This window comes from Bemisia tabaci, chromosome 7 (genome assembly GCF_918797505.1).
Source record: "Bemisia tabaci chromosome 7, PGI_BMITA_v3".
In the NCBI taxonomy this organism is placed as follows: domain Eukaryota; kingdom Metazoa; phylum Arthropoda; class Insecta; order Hemiptera; family Aleyrodidae; genus Bemisia; species Bemisia tabaci.
In genome coordinates, this window is record NC_092799.1 from 35,863,443 (window position 1) to 35,891,196 (window position 27,754).

At 40.0% G+C, this 27,754-nt stretch overlaps 3 protein-coding genes across 6 annotated transcripts in view; all 3 read right to left on the minus strand.

Annotated features, from left to right (window-relative positions):
* Window positions 1-5,801, minus strand: LOC140225112 (uncharacterized; the record flags this gene model as incomplete). 4 transcript variants are annotated; one of them, XM_072302709.1, is given in 5 exon segments in its annotated part: window positions 1-1,034; window positions 1,515-1,581; window positions 2,481-2,689; window positions 4,124-4,264; window positions 5,728-5,801. In XM_072302709.1, coding segments are annotated over 4 exon segments (1,442 nt in total), but the record flags the coding sequence as incomplete, so codon positions are not given.
* A 1,384-nt stretch (window positions 5,802-7,185) lies between these two features.
* Window positions 7,186-12,989, minus strand: LOC109032153 (uncharacterized). Its single transcript, XM_019044137.2, has 3 exons — window positions 11,900-12,989; window positions 9,111-9,714; window positions 7,186-7,534 (listed from the first exon to the last, which is right to left on the minus strand). The coding sequence occupies exons 1-3, from the start codon at window positions 12,045-12,047 to the stop codon at window positions 7,531-7,533; spliced, it is 756 nt and encodes a 251-aa protein (XP_018899682.2). The 5' UTR covers window positions 12,048-12,989; the 3' UTR covers window positions 7,186-7,530.
* A 10,431-nt stretch (window positions 12,990-23,420) lies between these two features.
* The window catches only part of Pits (Protein interacting with Ttk69 and Sin3A), a 33,820-nt gene continuing 29,486 nt past the window's right edge, over window positions 23,421-27,754 (minus strand). Inside the window, exon 4 of the mRNA XM_019044056.2 lies at window positions 23,421-27,652. Coding sequence (XP_018899601.1) covers window positions 27,527-27,652 — 126 coding nt within the window. The 3' untranslated portion in view covers window positions 23,421-27,526. The remainder of the gene's footprint in view (window positions 27,653-27,754) is intronic.

The window sequence follows — 27,754 nt, forward strand, 5'->3', positions numbered from 1 at the left end:
TTTTGATGAAAATTCCCTGCAGAGTTTGTGTACATGTCCTCAAGATAATCTCCCAAAACCCACAATCGATCAATTGTGTTCTCTAAAATTTCATCAGGGATTTCAATTTGAGCCGTCAGCTTGTCCGTGATAGTATTCAGGATCTGATCAAGTCTTTCTCGCCTAAAAACGTTGTGTTTTTTTACCGACAAAGGTTCTTGCTTAGGGACACACTCCTGCCTTGGAATATGTTCCAAGTTGGTCTCTCTAAATGTAACCAATCTTTCAGCGTTTAAATTTGGCTTTCTGTTTAATCCGTCCATATAAGTATTTCCAGAAAAAGGAGTTCCTTTCCTGATTATTTTGCTATTTTCATCGTGCACGATTTCGATGAATGATACATTTTTATTGATAGCGAACTCTTTTTGTAAACTTTTACACGGCTGAATATCAACTTGTGTGAAAGTTTCTTGGATTAATGCTGGTTTAATATTTATTGATGGCATGGCTTGTATTTGCAAGGAATTTTTAGCAAGTTTAGATTTCGTAGGACTGTCATCTTCTGGTTCAGTGGTATTACTGAGAATATTTATCAATGCTGCATTGTTAGGTGTTTTTAGGTCAGTGGTGACACAGATGGGAATGTCTTCTATCGTCATTTTTTTTCTAGTCACTTGATACGGCACAGGATACTCATGCTTTGCTTCACCAGAAATAAAATACTCTTTGTTTTTCCTTGGCTTGTCAACCAGTTGACTCTTTTCACTTGCTTCTGACCTACTGTGCTCAGGAATTGTACTTTGAGATGGAAAATTACTCTCTGTTGAGCTTGATGTCTGCGACACTTTGTCAGTAGTTCGGTGTCCACTAATTCTGAGAAATTTGTGCGATTCCTTTTGTGAACTTGCAACTTTATTTTCAGAGGATTGTCGTACTTTTTTTCTATTGATACTACTGAGTTTAGATTCAGGCTTCAGACTATTTTCTTTAGATGCTTCTGGTGGTTTGTCAGAGACCGACTGTCGTTTCAGGCGAGTAGGTATAGAAAAAAAATTCTGAAAAAGAAAATATACAATGTTAATCGTTTTTATCAAAAAATAGAAAAATTAACTAACTGACAGTGACTTGATTAACAATAATTACTTAAAAACCAGTGTTGATTCGATCGACATAATATTGGGGAAAAAAGCATTAACTAACCAACACACTTAAGATCTACACCAATTGAAAAAAATCAAACATTTTTAAGATCATTGATAAGAATTGGGCATTTTAAATGACTTGATTGAAGAATTTGAAATCATCTCATGGTTAAAGAGCTATTGACACGAAAAACAGTACACAGTACCTCTTCCCATCTTGGCCGAGTTTACATTTAAACAGATTACTCTTACTCTTTTTAAAAATGTTGTTTGCCTCCCTTTGTTCCCAAGCGCTTTCAAGAACTTTGAAAAACTTTTAGATCACACTAATCTGATGTTTAGGAATATCAAACACTGGAGGAAAAACTAGACATAAATCAAAGGATTACTTACCTCTCGCTTCAAGGTATGACCGCTTAAAATAGCTCCCACAATTTCTTTGGCGTATTTTTTGTCCTCACTTGAAAAAAAGAGGGGAAAAAATATTAAAATGAGTAGGCTCTAGTTGCATTAAATTATGTCTTGAATAGAAAACAATAATGGAGAGACTGAGGAACTGTTACGTAATTTAGCTGAAGCCTCGGATAAATGAGGAGGTCAGTGACAATATTTTAAAAATTGATACATTACTACAGAGAAATGAAACTCAAATTCGAGTTTATGGTGTAATTTCCCAAGGAGATACAGTATTGTACTCTCCTAAGATATCAAACTTACACCAAAGACCATGCGATAAGCATCGATCATGGGCCATAGATTACAAATAAGCAACCTGTTTCAATTCAAGTGTGTGTGTGTGTGTGTGTGTATACAGGGTGCCCCAGACCACCTGTACTAGGCTTTTTTCACGATTATTTTGGCTCAGAAGAAGTTGGGACCGCAGGGACTGATAGGGTATCAACCCCAAGGAATCCATATTTCAACATAACAAAGCCCCACTAAACCCCCTAGGGAAGTAATAGGAGGATCCTGTCTTTGAAAATCGAGGTTCCCATCACGAATTTAATATTAATTATTCAAAATCAAAGAGGACAGAAAATTTTGAGCTAAATTATAAATAAGTAAAAAAGGAATTACATTTGCACTTTTCTTTCTTTGTATTTATAAGATTCTTAATTAAAAAAATAAGAAGACTATGATTGGAAAAAAGAGTCATGTTTTAAGATAAAAACTTAGAAATGAGGTGAAAAAGTTTTAACCTTTTTCAATGCGCGGTGTGTTCAGTTGTCTTTCTTACTTGAAGGATATTCTTTGTGATACTGCTAATGATTTATAGGTGTGGAACAAATGTCCCCAATGTACGCCTATACTACTAAGAAATATTCAACTTTATGATGGATACTGTGATGAAAGCCTTACCAATTCTCCAAGTTCAGACCAAGTAAGTTCTTTGGATACATCGGGCGCTTCAAGGAAGATTCGATACTACTTAACTGCTCTTCAGCAGTTTGTAAGAATAAAGTGGCTTGGAGCAAAAATTCTGAATCCTCTATGAGCCTGTCATTAAGAGCAGCATCAGACACATCTTGTTCAGCCTTTGAGGAAGTTTCTGTTTTTGTATTTTGAGCCTATATAAAAGATAGTAAAAGGTTGAAAAAGAAAATGTAGCAGCAATATGGAGAAATCATCATACTTCAAGGGAAATTTGAGTAATCTTGAAAAACAAATTTTCAGAGGTGAGTTCGTTCTTCAATTAGGGCATCCTTTGCCAGGTTTTTCCGGACCAAAATAATCAAAATTCCTTCCCTTTTACATAAAAAATTTGCATGCGAAGAATTGAAAATGAAAATTTTTGGTAATACTTTCTATGAAAATGACAGAGACCCGTGAACCTTTTTTCTTCAGGAATTAAATTATTAAAATGACTAAACTTGTAAATTCCTTGTTGAAACTCATGCCTCTGTTCACTTTTCAGAGTGTACCTCAGGGCATTGCCAGATTGAGACTCAGTTTGATTGTGTGGATAGCGCATTTGTTTTTCCAAAATTCAAGTTTCAAGATTTTATAAACTAGTCTTTATGATAAAATTCTCTGACCTAATGAAATTTCCTAATGATTCCCTGTTTTCCAGACCTGTTGTCACTCTGACAATGGTTGGTGCACCAAAAGTGAAAAGGGTAGATGAAACAAATTAGATTTTCGAGAAACGCTACACAAGAGGGAAACTTCAGAGGATAGCATGTAAAGTTTGGGCATCGGGAGTTAATGTAAAAAGAGTTGTCCAAGGTGAAGGCTCAGTGCATAAAGACGCTTGCGAAGAATTTTCAGGTTATTTTATCACCAACTTTTGAAAAGTCACAGAGTACAATATTTCGTACTGAGAATTTTTCATATGTTGATAGTTTCCAAAATTTTAGATAAATTCATGTATGATTGCCAGTTGAAGGATGCCCATAATGAAGTTGATTCGAATTTTTGTAATTCTTTGAGAAATGTTTGTAAGTTGAAAAATAAAAAGGAAGTTTGACTTGAATGTTGAGGTGAAATGAATCAGTGAGAACGAAAATACACCAACTCAGATGAATGAAAATAATCAAGACACACACTAAACTGCACAGCGAATGAAGAAATTAGTTTAGGAGAAAGATTTTTGCTGCCGAAAGACAAGTACTTATGGACACTTTAAGGGTCTAAGTTGGAACAGATGCACTAACTTCAATAGCTTCTATGTGAATTAACTGTCTTTAATGGAAATTGAGCATTTTTGAGTTACCGAGTTGTTGTGTTTTCGTTCTCACTGATTCAAATAAGGACCTGTGACAGTTAATTTGTTCATCAAATAAACTCTGTGACAAATTCTACTTAATATCTGGACTAATGTCTCGAACTTTTTCAAAAATTTCTTGTAACTCTTTCACCAAAATAGTGAGTATCCTTTCATTGATTCAAGCCCACAATTCTCAATGAATGGTGATGTAAAGAAAGATAAAGTTAGATTACATTTTTATTCTTAGGAATTCTTTTTTCAGTTTTATTTTGAATCATGTGAAAACTGGGTGTACCTGAGAACTTAATGTGAACTCATTCCTTTGCTTCGGGGGAATGGTCACTGTTCTGGCAGCAAGAACCCCAGAGAGTGGCCTCACATTCTTTGAAGGGAAGAATTTTAGAGCTGAGTCTTTCGATTTTGACATGCTATTTGTCTAAGTAACAGAAAGAAGCCAGAAAAAATTAAAACTTTATGATCAAAGTTCAGTATAATAGTACAAGTCTTTTAAAATAAGGAAACCTTACTTACACTTGTTTCAGTTTGCCACCTAGCAGACTTCCTGCCTTGTTTTATTTTTGCTAAAGAGACGAAAAATGCGTACCTATACCTCTGACTAGAACTAGGGAGAGAAAAGAAGAGACGATTGTAACATCAACCTGAATGCATCAATCATCAGTTGGCCCATTAGTCACCACACAAATTTATGTTGAATGGTGCTGTTCTCTGATGTGAAATTTGTCTCTTCTTTTCTTTCCCCAGTTCTACAAGGTTTTGAATTTCCACTTGCGTTTACTTTTTATCAAGACAAACTAGCTGACTAACAGTGTTTCTTGAAATTTTCAGTGAATTTTTTCATTCATGCAATAAAATATTATTCACAGACAGGATGTAGCAAAAACAGTCAAATTAGACAGGATAGTGATTAAAACTCATTCAAATACACCTTCAAATTCAACACCCTTGTTGTTCAGAATTCCTTTCTTCTCACCAAGTCAAGTTTTTGTTCCATCTCCGACTTGGTCCAGGGTAAGCAAGGAGAGAATCAAACACTAAGCAAGTAGGCTTTTGAGGACATAGAATGTTTTTTTACTACTTCAAGTACCACACAAGATTCCCATCCTCCCGTCGTCCCTATTGCACAGCCAGCCTAACGCTTCTGTTTGACTTATGACTCTATTTTGGTTTGAACTTAAATGATCTGTGAAAACTGACCTTCTTATGCAGCATTGAGGAAATTAGTGCAGATAACAGACTAAATTCAGAGGTACAAGATTCTTTTGCTCTGACGGGAATAACATCAGTCAGCAGTAGATTTTCATAAAATTCAAATTCCACGGTGCGGCCTTTACTCTTCAACACTAGACTTAAATTGATGATTCTAAAAAACCTTTGGTTTAGAGAAACTAATGGTTGACAGTACCAATACACTGTTGAAAAAGGCAGAGAATTCATGTCTGAAAGAGTGCTGACATCTAATCATTATGAATTTGATCAAACAAAACGATTCATTGGATGAACTTATCCTCTTAGCTGCAGTGATTAGTTTACAAGGATTTTCCACTCAACTGAAGGAAAGCATTATTTTAAGGGTAAATTAAAATCGGTGTAATATCCTTTGTAAGGTGTTGCACATTTTAGCTATTCCTGTTATTGTGAAATCGTCGTTAAGGTTCGTTGGTCAAAAATTAACGAATCAGCAGTGGAGCGAAAAACTTACTGAGAGATGTAGGTAGGGATAAAAAGGTCACACCAACAACTGTGCTTGAATGAAACTTGGGGAAATTGATTCCAAACTAGCGTACGCAAAACAACTGGATCAAGTTTCGTAAGTCATGTTTTTACGATAATGCATTAGCTATACCGTATCAAATTAATCTAAATTGTCCACATACTTACTGTACTGATGGTACCGGAAGGAACTTTTTTACCGTTTCACTTTTTTAAATGAGGTTATGTTTACTGTTTGTTTACACACAGTACAACGCTCTTCTCTGATTGGCTAAGAACAAATGCTTGAACTTGTCCTTGGATTGGCTATCAAATTCCCGCTAGTTTCGGGAAATTAAACTTGGATTGGCTATCAAATTCCCGCTAATTTCGGGAAATTAAAGCGCCAAAATTCAAAGGTGCGCTCTTTCTCCAACCATAAGGTAGTAGGTATTGAATTTATGTGTGAAAGAAAAAATACTGATACTACTGCCTGATATCTTCACACAGGCACGTTCTTGACTTATCAATCATTCCCATCATTACTATGAGCTCCCTAACTTCCTAAATGATCATTTCTTATCAGTATTCGTTCTATCGTCTATCGGGACGATTTCCATTAGGGTTTTCTTTATTGAAATACTTAATGATTGTTATAATGTTGACATTTTGAGAAAAATATTTGGAGTTCTATGACTTTTTATAAAAATTGGTGAAAGTCCCAGGATGAGCAAACTATATTCAGTGCGTGGAAATATGACTTGGGTTTCATATATGGATTGCATTTTGCAAAAAGGAACCAGGAGCATTCCAATGTCGCTAAGATTGTGCAACTTATTTCACCCTGCGAATATAAACAGATCATCTAAACAAATTTTATCTTAACTCCCAATAAACTATGAATTCAAGACAAAAATTACCTTGGTAAATTTAATTTTTTTTATGTTTTCAGTAATTTTTGGCAGAGAATTTAAGTTACACAATCCTAGCAACATTGGAATGCTCTTGGTTCCTTTTTGCAAAATGCAATCCATATAACGCAATTAAATTGTGCATTCTATCGTTTCAAGGATGTACTCGTAAAAGTCCATTTTCGTCATGGTTCGCTCCAGATAGTTCTATACCTACCGAGCCGATTTTCATGATTTTTGCGGCTGTCAATAGGAGATAGTCATTGAGCTTACTTGAGCGTCCCTGACGAGCCTGCCCTTCATAGATTAAACTTTTTGTGGACCTTAAAAGGCGCTTTTTTCGCACTCTGAGAGGTTGGGTAGGGTGGCATGAAACGTATGAAAAAAATGAAAGATTGGAAATTTCAGTGAAATATTTCATGAAATTTCACGAGATTGTGAAATATTTCATGAAATTTCACAAGACTGAAATATTTCATATATTTCAGGGGCTAGAGTATGCGACCCGCACTCAAACACACAAAAATAGAAGAAAGTCCCAATTTTACATTTTGCGAAACATGAAAAGGAACCAATATTTTTTAATATCTTTCATACATTTCTGAAATTTCATGAAATATTTCACGTGAAATTTCAAAATTGTATTTTTCATGAAATTTTGCCACCCTGGTTGGGCCACGCAGCGGTCAGGGGGCGCACCCCCAAGACAAGACGGTACAAAAAACAACGCGCTGAATCGAGGAAATAACTTTTTAATAGCTTAATGAGATCAACGTATGTACAAAACAATGACAAAAATACACCTGAGAGACAAGGATACCGTACAGAAAAGACGGCTATGTGTTAGGCACTAATGATTGAAGGCAAAAAAGTGGGGCGGAGCTAAAATTGAATATGACTCGATTCGGAAGGACCTGAACCGTCCTCCTCAATGTCATCGAAGAGCCCCAAAACCCTTTGCTTGAAGCGCCGTTTCTGTTTCTCCGTCAGCCTCCGCATGTCGGGAGCAAACTCTTCAGGAACAGCCAATCGCCGTCATCCACCGGGCTCTGCCTTCCCGCCGCCAACTCGCTCCAGTGTTTCACCTTCAACAATCCAAAATTATGAAATATTAATGGGTTATTAAATTAATAATCATTAAATATTCATACATAAATGGAGAGTGTTGAAGCACACGAGAGATCGTTCCGATGGCAAAACGCGGGAATCGCTTTAGAGACTTCAACGCAGGGCAGAAAAATAGGCGTGCCGACAAATGCGAGTTGCTTGACGCATGGAGACCTTATTACCCTCTTGAAAATTTGTTCACGCTGTACCAAACTGCCAGAGATGTTTAGATCTTCAGTGGCACACATTTGAGGGCTGGGAAAACAAGGCGAAGTGCACTTTTTGCTACCTCGAGAGATATGTGTTTGAAGTTTCCAAATTGTATGGATCCTTATGGCGAAAAAAATTCCAAACTGACTTTTTGATGCTTAAAAATTTAAGTTGGGGAGCAACAATTCTAATCTATTTTTGACCCTCAAAAAGTGCTTTGATGGACTTCGAATTTAAGTACCTTTACGAGCCGTTTCGCAAATATTCCGTTCATAAAAAATCACCAGGTAAAATTGATGAAAAAATGGCGAAATTTGTGAGGAGACGAAAATGAGAATGCTCTATTCGGAGCCTCAGAGAATCAAAAACTTTTGTTGCGAAGTCGGTGAATGTTTATAATTTTTAACCTTAAAAAATATCCCCTGCTCCAGTCGCAGCCGGAAACGGTTCCGGAATTTTTTTTTCCGGCCCACTTTTATGCGTTACTGTCGTATGTTTACTCCTTTGACTCGGAATTAATTCTACTTCCCCCTGATTCGGTGATTTAATTTTCACCAATAGAACGTAAATCACGCCCTTTCACTGCTCTCGAAATTTTTTTTCGGCCCACCCTATAATGCACGTTGCTGTTCCGCCTTCGATTTTTCAAATAGGCAAGACAGCAGCCCCTCGTACTACAGTAAGTGTTTATTTGGAGATTTGCATCCTACACCATACGATTTTTGTCTTCTTATTAAAGAGTATTGGAAGTGTGACCAGGGTCCAATACTGCCGTGCTAAGGAAAACCGCCGTATGAGCCTTCAAACGTTGCCGAATTTCCTTTGACAAATCACGGATTTCCGGGGAAATTTGTTAATATTTTTCTTTAGATTTTTCAGATAATTTTGTTCGTGGTTAGATCTTAAGTGTCGGAAAATTTCAAGGAAAAATATTCATTACTCTACTCGGAAATGAATATCTTAACGGAGGAAATTTGGCAACTCTTGAATGTTTATACGGCGTTTTTCCTTAGCACGGCAGAATACCATTGACGTATGATACAATCTAGACCGCGCATTAGGAAATTTCGGCGAGACTAGGGTCCCTTCAGGCGAGACGATAGGCAACCCAGCAACACCCAGTAAGTGTACCGGCAATATGTACCGAGACAATGGAAATGCCAGTCTTATCAGTGCCGTTGCGGGTACACTTAGCTCGTATATCCGGCGGTATCAACTAGGCTGAAGGCGCGTCTTCACCCTGCTTTACCCCCCTAGCTGTCTTACCTTCCCCGCCTAAAGTCGAGCCTAGTGCGCGGTCTAGATTGTATTATATGTCAATGCAGAATACCTATGGATGCTTACCTTGAGTCTTTTCTTGTCCTCCATCTCAGCAGTGGTGGGAGGGGCGAAGTACTCCTGGGAGAACCCAGGGCTGTTCTTCTCGGCGTAATACTCCTGGACCCTGACGGGCGCGTTGGCCTTCCTCTTGCGGCGGCGACCCTCGAGTGCCGCTGGCGGTATCTCCTCTTTGACAGGCGTTCGGTGCGTCTCCAGGGAGGCGGGCTCGCCGGCGCAGATCCCGGGAGTCTCATGCGAGGAGGCAGGACTGGGGTCGGCGTAGAACTCCGGGACCCTGGATGAGGCGACCGAGGAGGTGGAGTGCTCGCCGTCCTCCAGCTCGAGGAGGTCGGTCGGTAGAGTTCAGACTGGTCTTCGGACTGGTCTTCTGAGTCGAGACCGTCCTCCACGCCGAAGTCGGGCTCCGTTTTCACAGGTCCGTCGAGGGGCTCGAAGCCGAGTGGCGCGTGCTTGGGTTTCACGTAAGGCAGGAGGAAGTTCATGGCGTCGGCCAGGTAGTAGGCCTTGCGGTGATTCTGCCTCACGCCGCGGTGGTTGGGCTGCGAGTAGCGCAGCATCCGCAGGAAGCACACTCGCAGACACCGCCATCTATCTTTGCACTCGTGCTCTGGAACATCATCATTCGCGGGTAAATGGAAAATCAGGGTATTATGTAGATTGCAAGAGGTGATCAAGAGGTGATGGAGACCAGTGGCGTGGCGTGAATAATCGATTATCGATATTTCTCCATTTGAAGCTATGGTGCAGAATCGATTATCAAGGTGTTCGCTGCGAACGCCCTGTCTATCGATCCTTTTCCATAGGTTTGAATGGCAGATCAATCGATATATCGCAAAGCACGCCACGCCACTGATGGAGACAGACAGAAGAGGTCTCACTAATATGGTAGTTCAAAGTTTTTCACCATGGCGAAAAATCCCGGTCGATCGAGGTAAAAAAAAATCGATTTTCAGTTCAGATGCGTGCTTAAGTATATAATCTTTTCTGGCGCTCTCAAGAGCACTGGGTTAACATTTTAAGATATAATTTTCGTTTTATGTGACGCCAGTAGTGCTTAAATTAAATTGTTTTTTTTCGAAAAAAATAAAAAAAAATGATTTTAAAATAAATTGATAAAATCGCTTTTTAAATCGATTTTTCATTCTTCGTTCCTTATTTTGGTTGTCTAAGAATGCATTTTGGAAAAATGCATATTGGGTATGAAAATCATTGTAGTTCATAAAATCATGAAAGACATCGTGATTAGACCACCCGCCCGACACTAGTTGGCGAAAAGGTTGCAGAAACGTTGCCAACGTTAGCTACGGTTTCAGGTAAAATGAGAGTACGGCAACCTTTTCTGCAACCATTGCCTGGCGTGTAGAATTTCTTGAAATATTCAAGAAAAAATGAACACTTTATGATGAATAAAGTGTAATAAAAAGGCCACCCACAAATTCCGTAGGGCACTGGGCAGTAGCGATTTTGCAAGTTGGCAACACTATTTTTCCTCTATTTAAATCCATTAAAAATATCGATCTTACGACATTAGATGACATACGCTGCCTCACCCATAGGGCCGGATTTACCTACTTGCCGCCTATGGGCAGCCTTTATTTTGCGTTTGCCGCCCCCTTCTCATTCGTTTTGAAACATCAATAAAAACCATCAAGTGAACGTGACAGCGGGGGTGGGGTGCACAAGACGCGTTTACTCATGTTGGAAACATTTTTTGCGAAAGCCCTGTCAACACTACTAGCAAAAGTTCACGGAACTTTGCGCGAAAGTTAAGTCCCGTAAACCTATCTCTATGTGGACAAGGCCTTCCATTCATAAGAAATGAACGAAAAAATTATGAAATAACAAACATAAATGTGGTTTAATGATTTTAACTCCCGCCGCCGCGCCACGCAGACCGCACCGTGTTAGGAGCAATACGTGAAGTATTCCGACAGTTTTGTGGGCGCTATGAGTTTCACGCCGACGACCTCTGCTGAACGCACTGTGTTTGACGCAATGCGCGAAGTATTCACGCAGTCTTGTAGGCGCTAGGCGTTTCACGCTGACCGCACTGTGTTTGTCGCAATGCGTGAAGTATTCATGCATTCTCGTAGACGCTATCCGTTTCATGCTGACCGCACTGACTGCACTGTGTTTGATGCAATGCGTGAAGTATTCGTGCAGTCTTGTAGGCGCTAATATGTGTTACATGCCGACCGCCGCGCCGAGGGCTTCTCCTCTTCATCTCAAGTCATCGTCATCATTTCTCTCTGCCGCGCCGTTCCTGGCCAGATTGCGTGTTTGGTCTCTCTCGTAACTCGATTAACTAAAGGTGCTGTCTCTTATATCACCGATAGACGACAATAAATTAGAAATTACTATACTCTCAGGAAATGAGAGATTTTGTTTGTAATTTTTTTCTAAATCCGATTTTTTTTAATACCTACTTTTAAAAAATTGCAAAATTTGCCGCCCCCTAGATTTGCCGCCATAGGCCGCGGCCCATGTGGCCACCCCCTTAATCCGGCCCTGGCCTCATCAAGAATCGATTACTATGCATACAGTTAAAAGGAGAAAAATTCAAGAATCGTCATTGCACCGGAAGGCGTCTAGAGCGGCTTCGGGACTGCCTTTGATTAAGGGTGGAATGGGGTAGACTTGTGTAGGATAAGGAGTCAGAAAATCGGAAAATGTTTCCTGCAAATTAGGGGGAACCTCTCATGGTCGTCAGACTTTGCAACGAAACAGAGCCCCTTGAAGTAGCTAGGGTGTTTTAAAGATATGAGAAACCCTGACGAGTGAAGATGGCTTACCGGTGCCTTGGACCTCGGCGGCGACCTTTTGCCATGCCTCTCGAACCCGGTCCTTGTCCGAGCGACCGATGAGGGAGTGGTTGTAGAGGACCTCGTGCTTCTTCACCACCGAGACGAAAAAAGCGTTGAACTCCGGGCTGTTCTGCATGGTAGGAGCATAACCGTATCGTTGAAGCGCCGTGGATCGAGGAATGGCGGCTTCCAAGAGCCCCCGCAGGAGCCGCTGGTAACTGGAAAGAATAAAGCGCGCCCCACCGGAATTCACAGGGATGAAATAATGGTCACCCGGATCATGGAATTACGGATAGGTGCTGGGACACGCAAAACCTCCCTTGGGATTAAAGAAGACGTACACCAAAACACGTGGGCCTCGGAATCTGACAGGACTTTAGAAGGACATTAAGATCCGGCACTTGACGCAAATAAAAGTTCGACCCGAGAACACGGAGGTACGGAATAGACAGGACCAGATCTGGAATAACCACAAACTTGAAACTTAATACGTGTTACCAATCAGACGAAGTTGATGTGGGCGCGAATGGAAATCTAATAAGGGACGAAATATGCGAGACACATGGATGTTGTTGAAGGCGCACCAATTTTGGGGTCGGATTTTACTTGACGTTAGTAAGACGAAGTAAGAGATACCTACTTCTGTGTCCGAGAGACTTTCACTCGAGAGAGGACAAGAGAACGTCAGAAACTTAAACTTTGAAAGAGAGAAGTTTGACACGGAAACATGGAAAACCGAACACGTGAGGCTAAAATCCAGAACAAAAACAATTGAACACTCGACACTTAAATTTGCACCGACACCTGACGACAAAAATGGGCGATGAGCGAGGCGCAGATCGGAATGCGAATTGACTCGAGAGGAAGCGAAACTCGGTTCGAGTTGTGAAGCCTCGATGGACTTAGAATGCGGTTTCAACGTGGATTCCAGTCGCAAAATTCGAAGGAGAGGAGACAGAGCATGCGCTGCGCGACTAACGGGCCTCAAGACTGCCGATGCGCAGGAAGGAGCTGGCGGAGCGAAACAGGTCTGAGCGAAACACGAGGTGAAACTGGAGCCGCTCGGCTCGCTCGACGACGATGAAGCAACGAAGAAACACGCGAAGCACAAAGCACGGTTCCCGCTCCAGCGCCGGTCGGCGGTGAAGCACGATCGGCCACCTTGTTTCTGGTTTCCCTCCTGTTTCACGCCACCGCGCGGGTGCCGTTTCCGAGACCGGAGACTAAGGAAATTCGCCGTATTTCCGCGAGACCCGGCAACGCTGCGACAGCGTCCTGCATGCCGTCGTTGCCCTTGTCGCGGCAAGCGGTTTTGCGGTGTTGCCGCTGTTAACCGCCCAACGGCCGAGTACTATGTGGAGCATTGCCATGTCTAAGGCTCGGTTCTGTCACCTCTTGGGATATAGCCGCAGCGGGCTGATTGTTGAAATTGATAGACAAAGTAATAGACATAGAAGAGATACGGAATATGAAGCGATCCTATTGGCTGAAATGGGTGGCTCTCATCGACTAAGGAGGTAAATGATGCACTGAAAAAAAAAAACTCCAGCCGTGGGAGCCGCAATTACGGGCTATATAGACATACCGTCCGTTCCGGGCTCAAAGGCCGAAAATTCCGGCTGCTGGAGCCGTAGCTCCGGCCTCTAAACCCGGAGCAATCGAAGCTCCGGCCTCTAAACCCGGAGCAATCGAAGCTACGCCTCCCCTCCAGCAGTCGGAATTTTCGGCCTTTGAGCCCGGAACGGACGGTATGTCTATATAGCCTGTAATTGCGGCTCCCACGGCCGGAGTTTTTTTTCAGTGTGGACAAAATATAGGGTCTCTCGTCAGTTGCCGATAGTTTGTCTATTGCCTAGCTCCTTCGTCCATTGCAACCACCCACTTCCACCAAAAGGATCCCTCCATATCCCGTTTGTCTTCTTTGTCTACAGCTTTGTCCATCAATTTCAACGATCAGCCCGCTGGTTGTAAAATTAACACTATCAATACCTGTTAGTTTTTACCCGGAAGTTAAGACTCCCAGGAGTGGTGTCAAAATATCCCGCAGAACCCAAAATGGTCATCTGGACCGTGAAATGCATTGATTAGATCTCAAATCTTAAAAAAATAGCGTAATAGATTTTGTTTTGACCGGAGGTTGAAAGTAACCCAAAGGTGGTAGAAACGGCCCTAAGCCGCGGCCTTCTGAGTACTTTCATGGAGAGTATGATACCGAAGTTCATGGCAGTGGCATAACCATACCCCTGCGGCAGCTAAGAAAAGAGAAAGAAGAAGAAAAAAGGAAAAGGAAGAGGAAGAAGAAGGAGAAAATAGAAAAAAGGAATGAAGAAAAAAGAGGAATAGGAGGAGTAGGAAGAAGAGTAAAGGCTACAATTATACTTGAATGAAAAACATTAAAATATTATTTTTCGTGGTATCTCGGAAAAACACGGCAAATGTTACCTACTATTCCTGTACAATACAGAATAGCCGGTGAAAAAGTTGCAAAGTCGCAAACTGAGGTTTACATATTTTTTACCGCACCGTCGCGCGTCGGTATGAGAAAATGTGTAACTGCGCACGCGCAAGAATGTGTTATCAGCGGAAATCGTGATCTTCTGCCATCGAGCTTCAGAAGGCGCTCCGAGCAACTATTCCACCACAGAAGTATTGCACAGTATCAGACGGAAATGAAGGCGCACTAAATTTTGTCAATTGACTGGTACTGTGTACCACTGATTGTGAATAGATTCCGTCTGATCTTACCATGTGCGGATCCTGTTCGATCGATTTTTGTGAAATTTGTTGCTAGGTGGCATAAGTCGACGGAAAACTTGATTTTCAAAACAGATTTTCAAAATTTAATAGTCTAAGATGGTGGATTTTGCTTAAAATTCTATCTCGGCTCCTGTTTGATTGAATTTTGTGGAACCCGGTGTCAATTGTTATTTTTTGACTTCTAAGATGAATTTTTAGTAAAATGTTCAAGATTCAAAGATCCAAGACGGCGGAAGTAGTCTAAAATGCTATGTTGGCGTCTTCGTAATGATCCAACTTTGCAATCGAGATATATATACAATCTCTCAGTTTATTCTCAGTTTGTTCTCTCACAATCAGTTAATTTCGATGTATTCACAGCTAATTGAGGACACCGCACCAAGAACAGCCTATAGGCGTATAGGTCGTTATTACGCCGATCTGCTTTTCGGATTCTACGTACCCTGGACTATGCTGTAGTAGCGATAGAATATAGATAGGTAACGGCTCGAGGTCGAAAAAATTTTTTTTCCGAGTTAATTAAGTCAGACCTTTGGATCGATGGGTACAAGAACGACCTATAAACGGGCCTATAAGGTGCTACTTACCCCTTCCTTTCCTCACTATCGATATTCTTTCATTTTGCGTTAATCATAAGTGATTAAAATGATTTATACTTCATATTGCCACCAAAATGACTGTTGGGCGTAATGATGGCCTATAAACCGTTTTTTTAAATTAAATATATGAGAGTGTAAACCCAAATGTATCGCAAAATCTACCCGGCATCCTTCAATAGAAGGGTTAGGTCACCCAAAACACCAAAACCGGGTACCTGCATAGGAAAGTCTGCGCAGTACATCAAAAACAAAACTTTAATGAGTTTTATTCAAAACGCGGTTTCCATAAACGCTGGGCTTGTCAATTTCCTTTGACATTTTTGCAGTGGTGAATGCATAGCTGAAGTGCGCTCCAGCTAGAATTGTATTTAGCAAGTGAGTGGTTTTTATACCAGGATTAAAAATAAACAAGTGGTACAGAACGACACAAAAGAATATGAACTATATAATGGACCGTAGGAAGATTTAAATTTCTGACCGAACTGTTTTCTAACACTTCCGTCAAATAAAACACAAATTTATTGAGTTGCATTAGCTCGTTAAATCAGTCATTCTATTGATTTTGTGCTCCAAGTAACTACAACCGAAAACGCCTCCGGAACGCGTGATACCTCACGCGTTCCGGAGAGTTAAAATAGTTGTATCATTGCGCCTTACAAATGCGACGGCAGATTACAATTGAAATAGCCTTCATACACGCTAGTCTTGTCGATTTCCTTTGACATTTTTGCAGTGGTGAATGCATAGCTGAAGTGCGCTCCAACTAGAATTGTATTTACTAAGTGGGTGGTTTTTATACGAGGATTAAAAATAAGCATGTGTTACGGAACAAAACAAAAGAATATGAACTATGCGAAACGATAATCCGGGTATCGGAACTTGGCCGTCTTGCAAACGCCTCCAATTGCGGCGTGATACCTCACGCATTCCGGAGGGTTAAAATAGTTGTATCATCGCGCCGTAAGAATGTGACGGAAGATTACAATTGAGGACACCGCACCAGGAACAGCCTGTAGGCGTATGGGTCGTTATTACGCCCATCTGCTTTTCGGATTCGACGTACCTTGTTCTATGCTGTGGTGGCGATAGAATATAGATAGGTAACGGCTCGATGTCGAAAAGCCTTCTTTTTCCGAGTTAAGTCAGGCCTTTGGATCGATGGGTGCAAGAACGACCTATAAACGGGCCTATAAGGTGCTACTTACCCCTTCCTTTACTCACTATCGATATTCTTTCATTTTACGTTACCTAATCATAAGTGATTAAAATGATTTATACTTCATATTGCCACCAAAATGACTGTTGGGCGTAACAATGACCTCTAAACCGCTTTTTTAAATTAAATATATGAGAGTGTAAACCCAAATATATCGCAAAATCTACCCGGCATCCTTCAATAGAAGTGTTAGGTCACCCAAAAACACCAAAACAGGGTACCTGCATGGAAAAGTCTGCGCAGTACATCAAAAACAAAACTTTAATGGGTTTTTCCCAAAACGCGGTTTCTATACACACTGGGCTTGTCGATTTCCTTTGACATTTTTGCAGTGGTGAATGCATAGCTGAAGTGCGCTCACTATCTCACTATCGATATTCTTTCATTTTACGTTACCTAATCATAAGTGATTAAAATGATTTATACTTCATATTGCCACCAAAATGACTGTTGGGCGTAACAATGACCTCTAAACCGCTTTTTTAAATTAAATATATGAGAGTGTAAACCCAAATATATCGCAACATCTACCCGGCATCCTTCAATAGAAGTGTTAGGTCACCCAAAAACACCAAAACAGGGTACCTGCATAGAAAAGTCTGCGCAGTACATCAAAAACAAAACTTTAATGGGTTTTTCTCAAAACGCGGTTTCCAGTCATAGGCTGTTCTTGGTGCGGTGTCTTCAATTTAGACCTCGGTATCGGCGCGCTTTTCAATTTTTTGGCGATAAAATCAGGGCTGAATTAAGGGAGTGGCCACATGGGCCGCAGCCCATGGCGGCAAATCTACAGGGGGCGGCAAATTTTGAAATTTTTTGAAATTTAGGTATAGAAAATTCGAATTTAGAAAAAAAAATTACAAACGAGAAAAGGCGACAAACTCTCTAATTTTCTGAGAGTATAGTAATTTCTACTTTTGTCGTCTTTCAGTGATACAAGAGACAGCACATTTAATTAGTCCAATTAAGAGAGAAACCAAACACGCAATTTGGCCTGGAACGGCGCGACTTACCTAGAGAGAAACGATGACGAGGACTTGAGATGAAAAGGACAAGCCCTCGGCACGGCGGTCGACATGTAACACATATTAGCGCCTACAAGACTGCATGAATACTTCACGCATTGCATCAAACACAGTGCAGTCATTGCGGTCAGCGTGAAACGCATAGTGCCTACAAGACTGCGTGAATACTTCACGCAGGGCATTCTGAAACACCGCGATGAAGATTTTATACAGGGCCGGATTTACCTACTTGCCGCCCATGGGCCGCCTGTATTTTGCCGCCCCCTTCTCATTCGTTTTGAAACATCAATAAAAACCATCAAGTGAACGTGCTGGAGGGGAAGGGTGCATAGGACGCGTTTACCTACTCGTGTTGAATACATTTTTTGGGAAAGCCCTGTCAACACTACTAGCAAAAGTTCACGGAACTTTGCAGGAAAGTTAAGTTCTGTAAACATATCTCTTTGTGAACGAGGCCCTTCATTTAAAAGAAATGAACCAAAAAATTGAAAGAACAAATATAAATGCGGTTTAATAGTTTTAACTTCCGCCGCGCCGCTGCGCCGGGCTGATCGCATTGTGTTTGGCGCAATGCGTGAAGTATTCCGGCAGTCTTGTAGGCGCTACGCGTTTCACGCCAACCGCTCCCGACCGCAGTACCGCACTGTGTTTGACGCAGTGGGTGAAGTATTCATGCAGTCTTGTAGGCGCTAATATGTGTTACATGTCGACCGCCGTGCCGAGGGCTTGTCCTTTTCATCTCCAGTCCTCGTCATCATTCCTCTCTGCGCTGAGCTCCAGGCAAAATTGCGTGTTTAGTTCCTCTCTTAACTCGACTAATTAAAGATGCTGTCTCTTTTATTACCGAAAAACGATAAAATTATAAATTACTATACTGCCAGGAATTAGAGATTTTGTCCCCTTTTCTCATTGATAATTTTTTTTCAGAATCCGATTTTTTTATACCTATATTTTGAAAAAATTGCAAAATTTGCCGCCCCCTGAATTTCCCGCCATGGGCCACGACCCATGTGGCCACCCCCTTAATCCGGCTCTGTGTATTTTAGTAGATTAGGTACCTCAGTCATATCGACTCTTATAATATTGTTCATTTTCGGAACTTAGGATATTCTCATGCTCAGTGCACTCAAAGCAGTTTCCTCTTAAACATGAAATTCACACAATTTCAGACATCTGCAAATTCTCTATTGATTTTTTGACTTCCAGGTCATTGATCCAAATAGATTCTAGAGAGGTCACGAGTAACAATTTATTTTATTTGTATAAGGAGTATACAAAATTTCACGGAAATGATTTGCAAGTTGCCGAAATTTTGGAGCTCTGTCCGTAGACAGCTTGCACCAAATTTTTTTTACAGTGATTTAACATTATTGAATGAAAAGCTAACTGTGGCCACACTGTCGTGCTAAGGAAGAACGCCACATGAACATTCGAGAGTTGCCAGATTTCCTTCGATAAAATGTTTATTTTTGAGGTAATTTATGATCATTTTTCCGTGAAATTTTCAGGAACTTTAGGTGAAATTGCGAACAATATTATGTGACAAATTGGAAGAAAATTATTCATATGTTAACGAGGAAATTGGTATTTCATCAACGCCTGAAGGCTCATACGACGTTTTTCCTAAGTACGGCAGCATACTTGAGCGGAGGACGCAGCCTGGAAGTCGGGAAATCGATGGAGGCCACATGGAATGCTCACACAGTCATTCCCCTTCCGACGTTTCACCGGAAGGAGGGGGGGGGGGGGTCGTCTACTCGAAAGTCGACGTAACCTAACCCAATTCTGGATAAATGAACTCCAGCTACTCAGGGTGGAGGGACAACGGGGTTGGGGGAGTGACGTCACGTGGTTCTTGTATATTGATCCACGTCATGCGGCAGCCGGGCGGCGGGGGGGGGGGGGGGAGGTCGCGGGCCGCATCGACCCGCCTCCGCCCCCGCCACGCTGTAGCTCCTCTCATCCAGACCGAATTTCCATGCTCGAGCGACCGAGACACGTCTTCGACGACGACCGTAGCTACAAAGTTTTCAGTCTTATCCACTGTCCAAGGTGCATAAAAGGGCGAAAAATCAGCGGAAACAAATCTCAACAAGATGCGTGGAGTTAATCAAAATTGATCGAAGGAAAGGACTTCGGCTCGAGTGCCAAGTTTTTAGTGCCAGTGGTGTAGACTAGGGGAGTCTGGTACATTTAACGAGGCTAAGGGGGGCCCAGACCCCTCTGGACCCCCCCCCCCCCCTTTGGCCTTGTTAATTTTACCTTTTCTTTTACTTTTAGAGGGCAGACATAAAATATAATCAGGGACGTGTGCAAAATAATGTAAATTTACCGTCACGTTTTCGAATGGACCCCCCCCCCCTTCCCTTAAAGAATTCTAGCTACACCACTGTGCAGTGCCCAGTTCAGAGCGAAAAACAGAGCGACCAAAATGTCTTGAATTTGTATTTCGCCTTCATCTCGCGAGATAGGCGGAAGCAGGTACATAGGGGTCGCAATAGTCGCATCCTCACACATCGTAGCTCCTCTGACGTAAAGGGCGTATCTCGATTTCCAGGTGAACCCTATTGTCCATATAAATCCATGCCTTCCAGACCTTACGTGGACATTGAGATACGCCCTTACGTCAGAACAGCGACGATACGTCCAAGTCCATGGCCAAAGGCGAGGGCTATCTGATGAGAATCATAGCAGAGGCATAGGTGTTCAAATATTCAAGCAAGATCCATGATTCAGATCCATACCTTGCAAATATCTACCGAGGAAATGAAATTAAGACGGATTAGTTCAAGAAAACCCCATACTCACCAAGTTTTACACGTTCGTTGATTCTTCTTTTTTTGGACGAGTTATTTATTTCACATCGAGTACAAAGATCTGGACACTCTCCTCCCCCTGGTAAAAATTGGCAGTAGAATGTGTGTTCCAAAATACTATTGACCTAAAGCCGGCTGTAAGATTTCCAATAGCTTCTGTAGCCGGCTGTACAATGTCTTATGGCCTTTTATAGCCGATGGCGATTAAGCAACAGCCAGACGATAAAGTTTATGCTAAACGTTACTAATTACGGATGCTAGGACTTAGTTAGTTTTTGGACTACCGCTCTCTTTTTGTGCCGTAGTATCTTGATTTATTTTGCGAGGAAAGCTCCGTACTTTTGAAGGATGCCTGTCATTCTTAATATGTTGGAGCGCCGTCAATTTCTTATGATACTGTGCAATACCTTTGGTGTGAAATAGTTGCTTCAGACGCCGCGCCGTGGCACGCTGCGGCGCGGAGGGCGGGCAGAGAGCGCGAAACGCGCATTGCGCAATGCGTGAAGTATCCCTGTTAGGTTTGTAGGCGCCAGAGCGTCGCCGTGCAATGCGTGGAGTATCCCTGTTAGGTTTGCAGGCGCCAATGCGCCGCCGCCAAAGACATTGCCGCCGCTCCGCTTAGTGTTAGGCTCCAATATTTAATTTCGCGGAGTCAGCGTTTTTCAACTCATGATTTTGAAATGTTTGCACACTCTGTATGGACCATCTCATTTTAATTGATGAAAAAACAATATGTTTTAAAGGAAAATATAATGTGTGTTTTGTAAATATCAAGGTAGTTTCGTATCAAACTTAATGATTTCCAAAACACGCGAATTTCTACACAGTTTCTTATAGCCTTTTATAGCCAATGGCGATAAAGTGTATATGCCCGTAAATAGGAACTATAGCCCGACTGTATACTTTTTTATAGCTTCGTATAGCCCGGCTATATGATTTGCTCCGCTTTCTACAGCCAGCTATATGATTTTCAATAGCCTTCTTTAGTCGGCTATAAGAACTCCTATGGTATTTTGAAACGCAGCTCGTATCGCCAATTTTTACTAGGGCCGAATGAAATAGGAAATTTTATATTATATACTTACCAGCTAGACGATTTTTGATGATTGATTTTGATGCATTCGAATCAACAAAATGTTACTGGTGGAGGGAATAACTCAGTTTCAAAACTGTGGACGTCCATTAGTCGACAGTTTGCCATTCTTGATTTTCATCGACAAAACCATGATTAGGTCGGTCCAGAGCCTCTGTAAGTGTAAATGAGTAGATGGAGGGGTTTATTCTGAAGATCCTCCTGGCTCAGACTAAAATGCACTGATGGCCAAGAGCTTCATAAAACTTTTAGTGCAATGCACTAGGGTTGTCATAATTTCTTCATATTCAGATGCCCAGACTTTTTTTGCTTTTCCCCGACTCTAAAAATTCTAGATAATTCCCTGACTTTTCCGAACCTACGAGACAATTTCCACCATTTTTTTAATAGGTACGCTGACTTTTGCTGAAATTTGGAAAAAATTTCCTAGTTTAAGGATCAAATCATGGAAAAAGGCATTCCCTCTGATGCCATTGGCTTATTTTGAGTCTGGGGACTATGGTTCCTTTCTCGTGGACAATGAGATAGGCTAATTTGAGCACAAACTTACAATATGACGACTGAAGACTGGACTGAAAACAGAGCATTTCTATAGAATAATGAATTTTTGTGCCTTGGACATTAGCCGACTGTTTTTACCTGTGGGGGATATAATGTTTGAAAAGAGTGAGAGTGTTTCTATTAGTTTCCCTGTGGAACCAGGATCATTGGATAACTGAGGGTTCTTCTCTTTGGTTAAATACTCCTAATCAAGCAGTTTGAGATCTGACCCAGCACTCAGGATGATTAACATAACTGGCAAAGCAATTGATGTGTTTAAGTACTAGGTTCATGTTAGAATCCTCAAAATTCAACTTCAAACAATGTTTCTTGATGTAACAAAAATATTTCAATGAAACTTAAACAGGAATATGGGTAGGTCTCTGAGCAAAAGATGGCTATGATTATGAACTACTTGACTTATGAAAGGTTAAGTACCCAGGCTATCGCTTGCCCCGATGTGAAAATCACTCCACAATTTCTGGATTTTCTTCAGGGCGATTTCACTCGCGCCAGATTTTTTTCTTCTAATTATTGTAGATTGTATATATGACATAGAAAGTTCCAAAATCATGAAATCCACATTACTCTCGGTAAATCAATTATGAAACCATCATTACTAGGACCACTATAGCCGTTCGTTAACCAGGTTTGCCAGATAGTTAATTCTCATACCCCCTTCAAACCTTCAAGGGTGGGGGCTGTGCTTGGGGAGACAAGAAGTTAGGAGATTCTACACTTGTGAATACATATGAAGTTCGGTTAGAATAATGATTCATTTCTGATTTTGTCAGGTAGCCTCAAAATTTCGTTGCAAACTCAGGTTTTCACTTCGAGCGTTTTTTCATTACCTCTCCTGGGGCTCTACAATCATTAATTTTTTTTATTCCTTTTGATTGATTGATTTATTTATTTACTTTTTTATTTGAGGATTTATGATGTAATTTAGGCTGATGACTTGATGGATGCAAAATGGTCAATTATTAAAGAGCTGGAAATGAACTGTCATAGAGATCCTAGGCAATTAGAGAAAGCTTTAAGTTCAACCTGGTTACTGCAGATTTTTAATGGTGACTTGAAATTGAAAACATTAATCAGTCAAGCTGTTAACTTTTCAAAGACCTAGGCAATTAAGTTGCGGGGAGCAGGAGGGTTACACCTTGATTCAAACGTTCATAAAATTTCTTCCATTGAAAATAAATGAACTGAACAAACCTGCCTTTATTAGCCCCATAAGAAATGGGAAACACATGCTATTACCAGCACTTTAGCTTCGATTTGTTATTCTTATAGGATGGGGGAGGGGGGGATAAGAAATTTTCTCTTGAACATAATCAGCTTCACTGACGTTCTTGGAGAAAGGCAGTACAAATATTAAAAACACTCATTTTTGCCTTTCATGATTGAATTATAGCTATCGTGAGGAAGAGAGGGAGACCAGTGAAAAAAATAAAATCATTAAATAAACGTGAGAGCTAATTTATTATTTTCCAACATTATTTCATGTTTGCTTTTCAATTTGAAACACTATTATAACACAATCCTCCAATTTTCTTCTTCTTTCTACTCAATATGATACAAAATTTCAATAAATACATAACAGAAAAAAACCCATTCTTATTTTGTAATATTAACCGCATAAATAGCAATGAGTAGATATTTTTAGTTGAATTCCTCTAAACACATCAGCGAGTCTGCGAGTTCCTTTTCTTTTCATTTGAAAATCTTTTTAAATATTTTGAGACAAATTTAATACGATTTTGTCCAGTGACTAGGTTCTTACATGTTACTAAAATATATAGTACAAAATAAAAATGTATAGAAACAGTAAATAAAAGATAAGTATGTACAATAGAAATATTTTTCACCCTAAAAAAATGTTCATTCAGTACAAAATGGGCATTCAAAAAAAAAAAAAAAAAACAATATTCGCAAGTATCACTCAAATCCGAGAGTTTTTGAAAAGCTGAGGAGATTCAATGAATATTCTCTTATTTTTCCGACCAAAATGCAGAAACTCAAAAAGTCCTCAATATTTCAATGCTGATGGTTTGAAGAAATAGCAACTCCAATAAATGCGTGAGGATATTGACGAAAAGTCCACAACATACATATTATCCAACAGTTTTCTTCTAACAACATCTATGATTCTGTCTTACTTAAAACTTGCATCTAATTACAGAGAATGTTTGATCAAATTATCTTTACGGGGATGATATTTATTGCTGAAATTAATTTTTCAAGGACTTTGCGAGGCTTCCTTTTCTCATAACTTGGAACGGCAACCTTCATGATAAAAACAACAAAAAATTGTCTGATTAGTTGTGTTTCACATCGAGAAGGATGATTTTAATTTTTAAAGCTAGAGATCAAACGCAGATTGCTTATATACTGATTGTGCTCCTGCAAAAATGTATGTTTTAGGCAAACAATAGATCCTCTATTTCCACAGGAACATTTCACTTCTTTACTTGAGTAATTCTTTCAAAAACCTTAAAATTAAAGCAAGGTATAGTTGGACATTGAATTCATTGCTCAATATCACTTCATAAGATGCGATATTCACACCTCAATTTTGGCTTCTGAGTCGGGTTTCAGAAAGAGATTGTAGGGATATAAATACTGACATACTCTCTCAGACTCATAAACCTGTCTCATGCTTAAAATTTAAAATAAATCAGTATTTTCGCAAACTAAGTCTGATATCTGTACTTGTTGTTACATGGTTTGGTGAACGTAAGCCTCATTCCATTTTGGTCATATTACAGTCATTCTCGGAAGAAAAAAATAGATTCTCCTTAAGAGATGAGGAGCAGAGTGACTCATTTTTTTTTTAAATTAACCACTGAGTCTGAAAATGAAGTCCAATACAGGAGGTTCACATTTACAAAGAGTTTATAAAAAGTCAAATGGTAACAATCATTACGCAGAAAACAGTGATTAAAAGGTACATACAATAACGTTACACAACTGGCAAAAAAAGTTAGACATTGCTCATTGTTGGAGGAGAGAAACACAAGGGAGGAGAGTGCACTGCTCGGTTCGGGCGAGAATAAATAACGAAAAATTAAATAATATCTAATTAAAACCCTGAGAAGTCTAAACTCGGCAAAAGGAGACTGTTTAATTCAGCAGACATAACCATTAAGAATTTAAGACTTGATTGTGACAGAACCCCATGAGAGGTAGCGACTGCATCTCGGGAGGACAGGATCACCGAGACCGGCAATCCATAGTTCTGCCTGCAAAAGGAGCACAACTCCCTTCCTATGAGAACCATAGAAAGCATAAAAATATGTACATAAAAGCACTCATCTCAAAAAGTAAATACAACTTCCTCCAGTCAGAATGAAAAATTTTAGTACCTTTAAACTGCAACTGAAGTAACAAAAAAATTTGAAGGTTTTTCTGAGTAAATTAGGTACCCTCTAAATATACAGTCAAGGTACACTCATTGTGTATATATAGATAGAAGTCTTTCAAAACCAGTGTTCTTGGCTGTAAAAAGGCTAGTCTGAAGGAAATTGGGTATAGACTTAATTACATCATAGTGTGTATAGGCTATTATTAAGGTTAGCTGGAGACATTATGTCTTAGTTTGGATTTCAAGGGGTTGGTGAGAGCAAAGACATGCATTTCTGAGAAAACGATACAGCAAGTAACTATGGGCAACGCTAATTAGGAAGTTTCGACTATTATGATGAGGAAGCTAGAGGAACGTGAATTTCAACTACAAGGGTGGCAAATCTCCTATCTTGGTTTACTTTTCAAATGGAAAACTAAACAATATCATTCCTTAAAATTTTCCTTGATTTTTGTAGGAAATATTCTGTGAATTTTTGAAACAATACAGAAAGATTTGCTTGCCTTTAGAACATGAATTAGAGGCAACATTTCACACCACCCCAATTAGAGTATATGTTCTTCTAGTTTTATCACCGATAATCGATAATGATAAATGAATCATCACAAAATTAAATTCGGACAACTGACCAGACAAACCTCTAATCATTTTCTTTTGTTTAAAATTAATTTTGATTGAATTATCTTAATGCAAACATGAAAGTACAAAAATCTACAAATATGTATAAGGGCAAGCTAGCGGAAGGGTGGGGTTATGGTCAATTCAGTGGTGACATTTCAGGGTACGGTTTTTTGTTCTTTGATGATACAAGGGGAAAAAAAGTTAAATGAATTGTGTCTGAGAGGCACCCGATTTTCAAAATAAGTTGAAACTTTTAGTTAGAATTAATGAGGAAAAAATGGTAATTTAGTGAGTTTTGTGGACTACAGATGTAAAATGCCACAGCAACTTTTTGGAAAATCGTTAAAAAAAACTGACAGCTCAAACAAGTACAAAGAAGTTTCTGCCTCAACTACTAACTATTTTACTTCTCACTACGACTATTTCAATTACTATTTCATTGATTTGCAATTCATGGGAGAAGATTTGAGTTGAGTTTTAAAGTAAGTTCATTCATTGGGTGGGTGGTACAGATTAATGTTCTTTTTTTCGAACTATCAGTGCATCAAACATTATTTACACATTCTAACAAAAATAACTTTCACCTTCTGAGAACTGCATGGAGCCGCAGAAAAAAACCGTATCAGCTTAGGTAGTTGTCCTCACCCAAAAATGCATTCAAAATTTAACAAATCCTAGATCTTGATAAACACTAGCAAAACACTGGATAAGTTAATGAATAAGAGACTACCACTGAATTTTAACAATAATAGAGCAGAGTTGGAAAGAGAGAAGTGGAGACTAAAAAAACTAAGCTCTGGACACTTCAAAATGAATGATTAAGTATTAAACAGAGATGAATAGAGATCAATTGAAGAAAGAAAAAAAAGGAGACAGTGTGTAAAAAAAATTAAATTAAACAATAATATACAAAACTGTACAATTGACACTTGCAAACAGTGGTACACGAACAACAATTTTGCATGGCGATAATTAACACTGAGCCTGCAAAACTGGAATACGACTTAAATCGAGAACAGAGGAAATGTAAGATCTTCAGAAGATCAAAATTGACGAGGAATCTAACAATCCACTGAGGGCATAATGACCATCAAAGTGGCGAGGGGAGTACCACAAAAGGGTGAGGAGAAGAGATATGTACAAATAAATAGAGAAAATTCAGCCTCCAACAGACATCCAATTACACAATGATACATACATACTTACATACAAGTATTTAAAATGTAATATTGATACTGTGTAAACTTTGAGTGGCTTTAACGTCTTTCGACTGAGTCAACGGGTGATAACACTCTGAGACAACCCCTACAAAACTCACAGAACTGCGGATTCCTGGTATCATCTATCCTCCAAGGATAGTGAGTTAAAAGGCGCTACATCCTGAATGCAGCACAATACTACCCCTCTTAAAGGGATGTTGCTCGGTAGACTACAGCAGTCAACCTTCGAGCAAAATAGCACCAACATCGTACTCTTGTGACATCACGACAAGAATACACAGGACGGAAATAGGCAAATCTCCATTTCCGGCAAAGAGTTGCTCCAATATTCCATGTTTCAGCATGGAACGTTTACAGGATGGACCTAGGTCTCCCGTTCTTTTTTCACTTTCAGGTCTTCGCCAAGGATAGTTGCAATTTCATTCTGCATGAACGCCCATGGGACATTTGAATTTGCCAGAGGACACTTTTCACCGCTGGGACAATATACCTGTGAACAAAAATACGGACTGATCAGTAAAAAAGGAAGAAAAACAGAATACGGGTGTTTCATTGAAAACTACTCCTAAAAGTTACCGATCAACCACAGTGG